The sequence below is a fragment of the Pan paniscus genome, chromosome 5 (assembly GCF_029289425.2).
Source record: "Pan paniscus chromosome 5, NHGRI_mPanPan1-v2.0_pri, whole genome shotgun sequence".
Classification (NCBI taxonomy): Eukaryota; Metazoa; Chordata; class Mammalia; order Primates; family Hominidae; genus Pan; species Pan paniscus.
The window spans coordinates 129,788,911-129,801,743 of NC_073254.2; the positions used below are offsets into that span (position 1 = coordinate 129,788,911).

At 37.6% G+C, this 12,833-nt stretch overlaps 1 protein-coding gene across 2 annotated transcripts in view; it reads left to right on the forward strand.

The window, feature by feature from the left end:
• The window catches only part of FIG4 (FIG4 phosphoinositide 5-phosphatase), a 135,599-nt gene that overhangs the window by 87,702 nt on the left and 35,064 nt on the right, over positions 1-12,833 (forward strand). For both annotated transcript variants that reach the window (XM_003805509.4, XM_055114039.2), the window contains exons 17-19: positions 7,573-7,631; positions 8,905-9,052; positions 12,285-12,368. In XM_003805509.4, the coding sequence (XP_003805557.4) occupies positions 7,573-7,631; positions 8,905-9,052; positions 12,285-12,368 (291 nt within the window). The remainder of the gene's footprint in view (positions 1-7,572; positions 7,632-8,904; positions 9,053-12,284; positions 12,369-12,833) is intronic.

Here is a 12,833-nt window from a genome sequence, read left to right on the forward strand (position 1 = left end):
GGAAAATGTGGTTAGCAATTGTTGTTTTGTATTTTCTCTAAGATATGAAGTTTCAGAACTTCCTTGTTAAACAGAAGTTGTAGCTCCACTAAAGCAAACCAACAGTATCATCTTTGAGTGTTTCCTACAAACTTGAAACTCTCAAGGACTCTAAGATGCAGAGAGTCAGTCTTAGATTTTTCAAGTGTGACAGCTAAGCAGCATGTACCTTGTAATTCCAATATTCTCTCCTCCAGGAAACAACCAGTCTCAGTGACACTGGGAAGACGGGAAGCTAGAGCAGTGTTACTAGCTAGCGTCAGATAACCACTTTCATGTCCCCACCACTCACATGCTTGAGTCACTTGCCAGTACAGGTTATTTCGAGTACAGTTAAATTGGTAATATAATATTCTCAGAAGAAACAAACAGTTTACCTGAAGCAGTTTAGTGTGATGCTCTGTGGTGTGAACCTCAGGATCAGGTAGAGTTGAGTTGGAATCTCTGCAGTTCTGTGACCTGGGTCGAGTAATTTAAACTCTCTAAGCCTTATTTTCCTTATCTGAAAATGTAAATGCCTGGACACACCTCACAGAGTCATTGTGAGGATTTAATGAGGAGGCTTTTTAGTGTTTTTAACTGAGGAGTCATGTACTATAATAATATAATCAATTTTGCCACATGAACAAAATTTTTTACATACCATACATGAAGTTAGAGCCTAGTCCATTGCACTCAAAGGCCTCTAATGTCAAGTTCTCCCATCGTGCTTTTCTCTTACAGCATTAGTTTGATAGAGCCCTAATTTTGCGCAAAGATACCTACCAGGCCGGGCGTGGTGGCTCATGCCTGTAATCCCAACACTTTGGGAGGCCAAGGCGGGAGGATTACCTGAGGTCAGCACTTCAAGACCAGCCTGGTCAACATGGTGAAACCCCATCTCTACTAAAAAAAAAAAAAATACAAAAAATAGCTGGGCATGGTGGTACGTGCCTGTAATCCCAGCTACTCGGGAGGCTGAGGCAGGAGAACCGCTTGAGCCCAGGAGGCAGAGGTTGCCATGAGCCGAGATGGTGCCACGGCACTCCAACCTGGGCAACAAGAACAAACCTCCGTCTCAAAAAAAAAAAAAAAAAAAAAAGATACCTACTAAACACTACAGGAATCATTGCCAGTCTGTGCTAATTGTGTGTATGGGACCATGAACAACAGACAGAGTTGCAAGTACAGCTCTTGCAGTTGTTTTTTTTTTTTCCCGGAGACAGAGCCTCACTCTGTGGCCCAGGCTGGAGTGCAGTGGCGCCATCTCAGCTCACTGCAAGCTCTGCCTCCCGGGTTCACGCCATTCTCCTGCCTCGGACTCCCGAGTAGCTGGGACTACAGGCGCCCACCACCACGCCCAGCTAATTTTTTTGTATTTTTAGTAGAGACGGGGTTTCACTGTGTTAGCTAGGATGATCTTGATCTCCTGCCCTCGTGATCTGCCTGCCTTGGCCTCCCAAAGTGCTGGGATTACAGGCGTGAGCCACCGTGCCCGGCTTCTTGCAGCTGTTGTTAAGTTCTGTGTTGCTTCAGGAATATTTAAAATATTTGGAAGGTCTCAGAATTTGTATGTTTCTCAAATTTATTCTTATCAATGCATATTATTGGAATAACCAACTTAATTGAGCTTACTGTCCCTATAAATGGAGCACTGCTAATTTTTACATTAAATTTATTGTTAATAAAATATTATTTACATGAATTTTTGCTGACAAAAAATTTGAAACTTTATTTGTTGAGAGATGGATATAAATACCTATATTTATATTTATTGATGACAGTTAACCATAGGTAAATATGGTTGATTTTCTGAAATTTTGTATTACTTTAAAGTATTGAAACTATTTAGATACAGCTTGGGAACAGCCATAACTCAATTTTCCACTGCAGAAATTAGCTATGTATTAAAAGCATAATTTAAACCCCTTGCTCACCTTGAGTTACATAACAAAGGCAGGTGGTTTGGGAGTTTATATGTGGGAATAAAAGGAAGCTGGTATTACATCCCCATTTTCTAAAAAAGGAAATTGAGGTGCAGAGATAATGTCTTGGCTAAGATTATTGAGTGAGATGATTCAGTGAGAATCAGCTCTAAGCCTACCACTGAAAATAAAATTGTATCAAAGTAGATAATATGGCTTACTCAGTTGATTTAGGTCTCCTTTTTCTGTTTGTTTGTTTTTCCTCTAGAATGTCAAAATTCTGAAAACCATTTTTTGGTGTCAGGGGAAGAGGGAATTGATACTGTGCATAAACAATTTTTATAAATACTGTAAGATAAATTTCAGTGGGTTTTTTAAAAAACTTTCTAGTGTCACCCACCTGTACAGGTTATTTTGCTGACAGTTAAAGCAGCATTACAGTTCTCAAAAGAAATGAACAGTTTACCCAGAGGCAGCAACAGGACAAGAGCACAGAGCTCAGGCTCACGTAGAGCTGAGTTGGAATTTCTGCAAGTGTATGTGGCCTGCGACCCATTAACCTCTCAACCTCATTTTCTCACCTATAAAATGGAGATGACTATACATACCTCACAGGGTCATTGAGGCTTAAATGGGAAAATATATGGAAAGTACTTAATACTGGGTCTGACACAGAATAAACCCTGTACTGAAGTAGCCAGGCTCTGGAAAGCCTGCCTCCAGTTAATACCTGGGTGACCTTGGGCAAGTCACTTAACTGGTCTCATTCTGTTTCCACATCATTAAAATAGAGACAATAGTAGTACCTAACTTACAGCTTTCTCTGAGAATCAGATGAGATCATATAAATGGTTAGCACCTAGCAAATACAATAGGTGTTAGTATTGTTACTGTCTTTGTTTTTGAGTCAGAGTCTGGCTCTGTCACCTAGGCTGGAGTGCAGTGGCGTGATCTCGGCTCACTGCAGCCTCTGCCTCCCAGGGCTCAAGCCATCTTTTCACCTTAGCCTTCCAAGTAGCTAGGACCACAGGTGGACACCACCACACCCAGCTAATTTTTGTATTTTTGGTAGAGACTGGGTTTTGTCATGTTGCCCAGGCTGGCCTCCAACTCCTGGGCTCAAGCAGTCTGCCCATTTTGGCTCACAAATTGCCGGGATTACAGGTGTGAGCCACTGCACCTGACCTGTTACTATTCTTTAAGGAGATAACATTCCCTAGTTTTTAACATTTATTAAAGATCATACGGGATGCCCATAAAGTCTGGAAACTTAGATAATGTGACTTATTAATGTAATATTAATAAAGACTTTATTATTTATTCATGAGTGTTTTGAAGTTTGTGGCATGCTGTATCTTATACTGTGTTTATCAATGATACAGGAATGGTATAGATAATGGCGTGGCATATCTATGCCATGAAATAATACTTTTCTTGCACAATAAGGGAAGAGGGAATAAACTTAACTCTACCTAGGGTTCATTGGAACAAGGTCCTCTTGAGATAAGTACTTTGATGACACAAAATCTTACATTGACTGATCTGCCTGAAACCACTAATTGAAGCTTTGTTCTGAATTTGATTAATATGGCATACAATCATCTAAGATTCCATCTAATGAACTGGTGTTTAGAATGTCACCAAGATGTTTTTAGGTATTAAGCATTAATTATTTCATTGACTCCTAGAGTTGGGAGATTTCTTGGCCTGCCCCCTGTCTGATATGTGAGTTCCCTTTCTGTTTCCCTAGGGAGAGAGAGAGGTAATCTGGCCTATGCTTGACAAGCTCTTGTTTGTCAACTGTTAAAGAGGCGGTTGTTTTGGAACAGTTCACTTACACAATTCTTCCTCATGTCATGCTGAGATCTGCTTCTCTGTAATCTTACCTATTAATCCTAGTTAAAGACCTTAAAAACAAGATTTCCTCATCCACTTGATAATCTTTTAAATATTTGAAGTTGAGTTCATACACTTTCAAAATCTCTTCTTCTACTGGTTAAATAGCCCCAGTTTCTTCAGCTGTTCCTCATATGCTGTGGTTTCAAGGCCCTCCAGCATTCGGAACAACACTCTCCTCTGTGTATATTCCAGTTGAGGTCAATGTTCTTCTTAAACTGTGGCCCCCAGATCTGGGTCCAATAATGGTCAGCATTTGGTCTGATTTGTGCTAGCTGTTCTGAGACCACTGGGACCATCACTCCCTTTGTCCTGGATGCTGTGTTTTCATTGATAAGCATAAGGTCACACCAGCCATCCTCAGTGTTGCCATCACAGTGTGCACTCTCCAAGCTTCCTGTCTGTTAGAACGCCTAAGTCTTTTTAACATGTGCCGCTGCCGCTCTGCCACATCTGTACCATTCTTGTCATGTTCGTATATGCTTTGCCTACTTCCAAAAAAAGTATTGAAATGTGTACCTTTAATGAATACTTCTAGCTTTATAGTTTCTTCAGATTTAATCAGTTGACCATCTTGATCCTAATTCAAGTACTTGATGAAAAATGTTGAGTACAGTAGGGTAAATGGCAGAACCCATTGATTTCTACCCACAGACAACTCCTTCCACATAACATTGTTTAGTGCCTTTGATTGTAATCATTTAAACAGCTGTAATTTCACTTAACTATACTATTGCCCTGCCCATATTAGTCTGTCTTGTTCACAAATATTGATTGCTCTGCTGACATTCATGAATGTTTCAGGGGGCTCCCAAGTTAGCTAGGAAAATTAGACAGTGTAAAAATTTTCCCTAACCTTCCTGTGGAACCGAGAACTCTTAATAATACTAGGAACTGAAAAAGAAAAGAGAATCCGACTTACTAGCTCTTTTGTATGCAAAGAAGGGAGTGACACTAACTTGCAATCTCCTGTTTTCTGATCCCTGGTCCCAAAGCAGGTTTCTGACCCAGTGCATTGTTATTCCTCTGGATAAATGTACCTGGTAGTGGAGGTGGTAAAGATTCCCCTATCTTGGGCTTAGTCATCTTAGATGCTCTTATCCTCCATCCATTTTAGCTTATCTTCCCCAAGGCAGATATTTCTTTGCTTCTGAGACTCACCCAAAAGACTTGGAATCTTTTAAAAGTGTTGTTAAATTGCTACATATTGTAAGGGAAATACAATTTAGTAATATTTTTTAAAAGTTTATGGCCTGGTCTTAAATCATGAATACATGATTATCTTTTCATTTTTGCTCACCACAAGAATTCTGAGTTAAAACACATTTTTTGTAATGTCTACTTATTCCTAAGCAAGCTGATTGTAAGCAACATTCTTTAGGGAATTTCTCATATACTGATAACTTCTCTACTTTACTCGTCTGCCAGTGTTAGATCATCACAGAATTAGATTTACTCAGATGCATGCATACACACATGCATACACCCCTCTTAAACAATTAGTCCATGTCTTTTTCATTCCCCTGATCTGACAGTCTGATTTTCCTATTAGGAAAGGAAATGATATTAGCTTGGTGTGGCTTGTTTTTGTGAATAGATGTGAATTCAGAGAATGCATTGGCCATCTTTTTAGGTCACTTACAACACATCTCGATCTCATTTTTGATTCTGTTATGTTGCTGGGATCAACATCACTTACATCACTTGTTGATGTCTGGTTTTTGGAATCTGTCACCCTCTCACTGCTGAGCATCAAGACTCCTGTTATCCTCAGCAAACTAATGCAGGAACAGAAAACTAAACACCGCATGTTCTCACTTAGAAGTGGGAGCTGAATGATGAGAACACATGGACACATGGTGGGAGAGAACAACACACACCAGGGCCTGCGGTGGTGAGGGTGGAAGGGAGAGCATCAATATGAATAGCTAATGGATGCTGGGCTTAATACCTAGGTGATGGGATGATCTGTGCAGCAAACCACTATGGCACACATTTACCTATGTAACAAACCTGCACGTTCCGCACATGTACCCCTGAACTTAATGAAAGTTGAAAAAAGTAAATAAATAAATAAATTCTGCTAAATGTAAAAATTAAAGACTGCATTGGCCCATTTCCAGTATCAGCTCCATGTTTCACTGTTCCGTAAAGATTATAGATCTCAGCTACACCGGGACACTAGCCTCTTGTAGAGACGCTCTAGCGCCTCCTTCTGTCTTCTGGGTTATACACAGCTCCCTCTTGTGTTTTTTCTTTCAGGTGCGAAACTTGTTATGGCTAGGGAGGATAGAAACAGTACTGGAATTAAGTAGCTCTACTTTCTCTGTCATTGCTTTCAGCTTGGCACTTTCAACACATAGAGCAGTGTCTGACACATAGCAGGTGCTTAATAAATGTGGAATGACTGAATGAATTCTTCACAAGCAAGAGCCTTATCCTTGCTCTGTTCTTTTCATATTCAAAGCCTTGTTATTGAAAAGGGGTTGGAGGATCCGCCCCTTTGGTTTTGCTCAGGAGTTTGTCATAGAGGCAGAATCTCAGGCCCCACCTACTGAATCATCTGCCTTTTAACAAGATCCCAAAGTGATTTACATGCACATTGAATTTTGAGTAGCACTGCTGTAAAGCATAACTTCAGTCTAAAACAAAACTTTAGGAACCTTTCCTGTTAGAACAGTGATTTGCCCCACACAATTCATTAGGCTTCATATTCCTTTTTTCATCATTAGTGGTTGTGTATTCTGCTTGCCATCTCTAGGAGAGTTCCCTATGTTGCCAGTTTCCCGTTGCTTCATAATCAGGATTATTCAAGATTGTAATTTCAGCTTTATATTTTTAGAAAGCCTTTCATTTATATTAAAATCTCTTTTTAGCAATTTTTGGCTATAGGCTCTTTTTTTAATCTTTAGAAATCTGATTTTTAAAAAATTCTTCTCCTCCCTAGCTCTCATGAACTTTGACATATATCCTTTTCCTCTAAATATTCATTTCATTAGAATTTGATTGAGAATTAAATTAGGTGTTCAGAGAGAAGGCCACTTAGGATTCTTTCAGATTCTTTGCTTATAGCAGACGAGCCTTCTAGCAGAAATCCAGACAGGTGACATTCTTTACTCTTACTCTGACTAGCTTCTGTAATCAAGTAGCACATATTTACAGTTAAAGAATAACGGTCTATACTGCTTTCTAAGGGAACTTGTTCATTAGGACTGTCTAATTCGTTCCTTAATGATTTTGCTTAACTGTTTTAACTATACACACAGGTGTGTACTATACAGCAGAGTAGATTCTAACTATCAGATAACTACACGCAAGGGAATCCTGGTTGTAGGACTTGGGTCAAGGTCCCACTACTCACCTGGTGGCAGAGTAAGTCACTGTAGGCACAGTCCCTGGGAGAAGTTAACAGCAGTTCATAGAGTCAGCTTATTACCTTCTAATCCTTTTTAGCTAAAAGTAAATAATATCAGAGCATCTTGACTCTCAGGTATATTCATGGCATTTTTGTAGATCTGCAACATAGTTGAAGGAAGAAAGCAGTTGGGAAGGGAATTACCATGTTGAAGACCTACTGTGTCAAAAGCTTTGCAAACATGTTTTAAAAAGAAAAATATTAACTTTGAAGTAGGAACATGTTACTATAGACCATATAAATTATTTTATCCAGTAAATTTTAGAAAACCAACATTTACATTTGGTTCATCTTTTTTTTTTAATTTTTATTTTATAGTTATACTTACTGGTGGACTCCAGAGGTGATAAAGCATTTACCATTGCCCTATGATGAAGGTAGGTAACTGTTTGTGTTTTAGTTTTTACACTAACATATTTTGGAATTATACCTTAATGAACTTGAAGCATTAAATCCTTTGCACATAGTATTTTATTAGAAACAAATGAATGGCTGTTCAGTATTATGTTGCTGCTTTAATAGATAGGATATTATAACATCTCTTAGCTTTTTAAAGGGCAGGAATTATATTATACTTCTTTTTATCTATGTAGGCCAATACCTTGTATTGTGTCTTACAATTATTATGTGTCTGTCAAATATTTAGTCAGTAAAATATGATATATCGGCTCATCACTTTAAACTAGTACAGTTTATATTTCTACATGTTTTGGGAGAATGCGGAGGAAGTAAGGACCCATTCACAAGGAGAACTTAAAACTTTTTTCCTGTGCTAATAAGCAGTGAAAAAAGGTACAGATGCATGTATAAAAGTACATTTTAGTCACATTTAAATTAAATTTCATTAATTTGTCAGAGGGGCAGGAAACATTCTATGTTAAAGGAATACCTTCAAGTGTATAATACATTAGAATGATGTTTCCAAATTTAAATAATTGCCAAATTTTAAATAAAGCTTAGTTCTGGCTTTGTTACTAACTCCCCTGACCTTGAGCAAGCTCATTTTCCATTTGGTAAAGGGTTCCTAGCAAGATCTCCTGCGAATCTGGAATGCTCCAGTTGAGGACTCCATCTAGTCATGCTTCAGCATCCCAACTTTGGGTGGGGAAGGCCAGAAAGTAAGATTACAAAGTATTTTTGGTTCTTATTAAGTTATAAATTCATTTTGGAAGGTATTTGTAACTTGAAATTCTGGGCAAAATCATTACTCATATTGCTGAAAAGGTTTAGTTGTTCTGGGAGAAAGGAAAGGGTTTTAACTAACAGTGGCTATTAACAGAATTTGAAATATAAAGGGAAACTTAGGGAAAAAGCTGTACAATTTTTAGCTAAAACACAAAGGGCATTTATTTAAGAGCAAAAAGGAATTTAAAGAGCCTCCTCTAAATAACTCCCTGCTCCCATTGGACTTCGTGAGGCCCTCCTGGCTCCTTAGAGCTTGTTGAACTCAGCTTTGCATTGTATTTTCTATGCATCTATCTCATCTCCTTTCTAACTGTGTAAGTGTTGGAGGCAGGAGCTTACCCTCGGTCAGGGCTGTATCCCGCACAGAGCTTATCACAGTGCTGTCTGTGAACACAGTTAATATTATGGAAATGTTTGCTTGATATAATCTCAGACTTTAAAAGTAACATGCAGTATCTCTCTTAGTTATCTGTGCTGCGAACTTAAAGAAGTTGATAGTGAAGAAATTCCACAAATATGAAGAAGAGATTGATATCCACAATGAGTTCTTTCGGCCATATGAGTTGAGCAGCTTTGATGATACCTTTTGCTTGGCTATGACAAGCTCAGCACGGTATGTTGTGTGTATTCTGATACCATAAGTATTTGAGAACTGTAGTTTTCCTAGTTTGTATATATATGTCTGTCTTTACCAGAAATCTATTCTGTAGGCCTTCTGTCAGGTGGGTAGTCCACCTTTCAATACCTCCTGTGATGGGGAGCCCACTACTTCAAGAGGCAGCCCCTTCTATTGTTCTATTGACAGTTGGAGTTGATTTCTCCCCTTTGATAGGTTGAAATCTGCCTCCTATTAGTCCTAGTTTGCCATTTGGAATAAACTCAGTTTTTTCACTGAACATAGAAATTGAGAGTTGACATAAATTAGTGGGAAAAGCATCATCTTTGGTACTAGAAAGGCTAGGATGTGCATCTTAGTTCAGCCACTTCCTGTGTGACCTTGGGAAAATTATCCAACTTACCTGAGCATTATTTTCTTAATCTGTCTTTCTCTGTCTCTCTCCTCTCTCTCTCCCCCCCACACACATGCCCCGCAAGTGCCTTTGTAGTGCCTGGTACAGGCAGGTGATTAATAAATGGTAGCTATTATTATTACTATTATTATTAGTCATAGGACAAATCTAGTTTCTCTTTTGCCTCAAGATATTTGAGGAAGCAATATTCATTTTTTCAGGGTAAATATCCTTCATTTGTTCTTCCATAACTTATGTGGCATGGTTTCCATTCTCTCTCCATCCTAGTCTCTCACCTTCAGACACATTTCATTTTCTGTATCTCTTTTAGAATTTGATGGGACCCTTTAGGAAAAACGCTGGGACCAGAATAAGAAAATCGAGCAAAGAAAATTACTTGTTATATTTTATACTAAAATTTAATTTTTTATATTTCACATTTTCTTCAGATGTGGTATTTATATGCTTATACTTTGTGTGGTACATAGAAACATATTCTGTGGTTTTGTTTCCTAGAAATCACTCTACATTTTGCTTCAGTTTCAGATAGTTAGGAACAGTTTGAAATTCTTACTTGCTTGATTTTTCAAGTAAACTTGTTAAGGTTTAGCAGTTTTAACTATGAGACCTTTGTCATTTGTAGAAGTTTTCAACTTAGCAAAAGATAAATGACATTAGGTATATGTGTTTATATACATATAAACCCTCACTTCACATCTTTGACAGCTTCTTGGAAACTGACTTTAAATGAAATGATGTCGGAAAAAACAACATTATTTAAGGACCTGCTGCACATTGTTTCACTTGAAGTCATAGTTTCCAAGAACCTATCAATGACGTTAAGTGAGGACTTACTGTAGTTAATTGTGTTTGTGGTAGCTGTGTTCTATAAAGTCATTGCAAACACTGAATTAGTAAATACTGGACCATTGCTTCTAAGGGAAATACAGGATTAGGTTCCTGAGAGCCTCTGGTCACATCATATTTGTCAACCAATCAATACATAACCTAGTTTTGTGTATGTTTTTGTTTAAAGACAGAAACGTAGTTAATATACAATCAGTCCCTGCCTTATAATGATTCAACTTACGATTTTTCAGCTTTACGATGGTGCAAAAGTTACATGCATTAGCTAGAAACTGTTCTTCGAATTTTGAATTTTGATTCAAAATTCTTTATAATAACTTTGCTATAAAACAGGCTTTGTGTTAGATAACTTTGCACAACCATAAGCTAATGTAAATGTTCTGAGCACTTTTAAGGTAGGCTACACAAAGCTATGATGTACAGTAGGTTAGGTGTACTAAATACATATTCAAGTTACTATGGGTTTGTCAGGATGTAACCCCCATTCTAAGTTGAGGAGCATCTGTATATTGTTGATTTATTAACATAACACTCATGGCTAACAGCACTATAGCTCATGCCTGAATGAAGCTTATCTAACACACGTGTTTTCTCTGTCAGGTGCATCCAAGCTTTCTTGTGCTTAGTAACACTAAACAGCTTCAGCACTATGTGTGGGGACCATCTTAAATAGCAAGATCACCAAAAAAGGCACCAGAAATGTGAAAAACATGGTGTCAAATAGACTGTGAAAAAGACACTCATTTATGATAGGAGAGCAGAAATTAAGAAGCAGAGTACCCCTTGTTCAGCCTCAGCTGAGAACATAAGCAAGGGATTCAAAGTTTTCACCACTCTGTACATGCACATGTCTGCAGTGACTGTGAAAGTACCACGAGGATTGATTTGGGGGTTACAGATACACCTTAGTGAGCAAGCAGTCTCACAAACATGGAATGTGCAAATGAAAAGGATCAATTGTGTATGTTCAAAAAGAAAAGAATTTAAGCCAGTTACATCTTTGAAACATTTTCAAATGTTAAAATAGCTATTTTAGGCCAGAATCAAGATTACTTTCTTTTCCTTCAAATAATGTGATATTCAGTCACACGCTTGGAGCAGTGTCCTTGCCAGAAGCCAGGAGTCTTATCCATCAGAAATCCTGGAACTGTTGCGTTTTTGGCATCTACTGTGGAATCTGGTCTGGCTTCAGCAGTAATGGTGAGGTGGCCTTTGCATAATGTGGAAGCTTTAGCTTATCTCAGTAAGTGGTAAATTAAAAGAGTGTCTATTTAAAGTGTTCCGGCAGTATTTTAATGAATTAACCTCAGCCTAATGAGGTAGATGTTGATATTTCAGTTCATACCACTGTGTTTTTGATCATTATGTCTACCTCCTTAGGTGGTATAGCTTAAAAATGTTGTCCATGAAACTGAACAGCTTAGTGTTTTGTCATTGGCCTTTAGGAATTTAAATTTTACCTGAGAACTAATCATGATATATAACCAGATTAACCAGATGGTATACATCTTAGCAGAAGTTCAGATGTCAACACTGTTATAGTAGATGATACTTAAATTCAAAACTACTGGGCCTCATGATCATAGAGAATTCACAATTAAGACTGATAACATTGAAATTATCTAGTGCTGTTAATTCATGGTTTTATGTCCCTATTGGGCCTCGTGATCATAGAGAATTCACAATTAAGACTGATAACATTGAAATTATCTAGTGCTGTTAATTCATGGTTTTATGTCCCTACTGGGCCTCGTGATCATAGAGAATTCACAATTAAGACTGATAACACTGAAATTATCTAGTACTGTTAATTCATGGTTTTATGTCCCTGAGCAGTTGGCTCAGAATATATAATATGTAACTCCTAGAGTTAAGAAGGAATATTGTAAGAGTGTGAACTGAGATGGAAGCCAATATCATCTGGATGGACAGTAATTCATATGTAATTGTGTTTTCACCTTTCTTTAGTGACTTTATGCCTAAGACCGTTGGAATTGATCCAAGTCCATTTACTGTGCGTAAACCAGATGAAACTGGAAAATCAGTATTGGGGTAAGATTTGTGTATAGAACGAAACTTTAAAGATTTGTGTAAAAGAATAGTACTTGCAATATGATTTCCACCAAAAACTAATAACTTCAGGTCATATATAGTTTATTAATAACACTGGGATCACTAAGGTGTTCAATACTGAAAGTAGAATTTATGGGAGTTTCAGCAATACAGTGCATTTTATTGTTTTAAATTGGGAATATAACAGATGACATAAAGGCAGGTGACAGATATGATGTCTTATAAATAACTCAGCATTCTCTGTTTCCCAACATGAAATAGTTAAGTAAAAATTTGTATTTATTATATTTATTTTGTTGGCATCCTCAGTAATATAAAAGCAAATATACCCTGTTACGGAACTTAATAGATTTTTCTGTGCATTGCTATAACATTATTTGGGGGGAGACTATTATTTTATTCAGTCCAGTAAAGAAGAAGATATACTGTGTTTGCATCTTCATG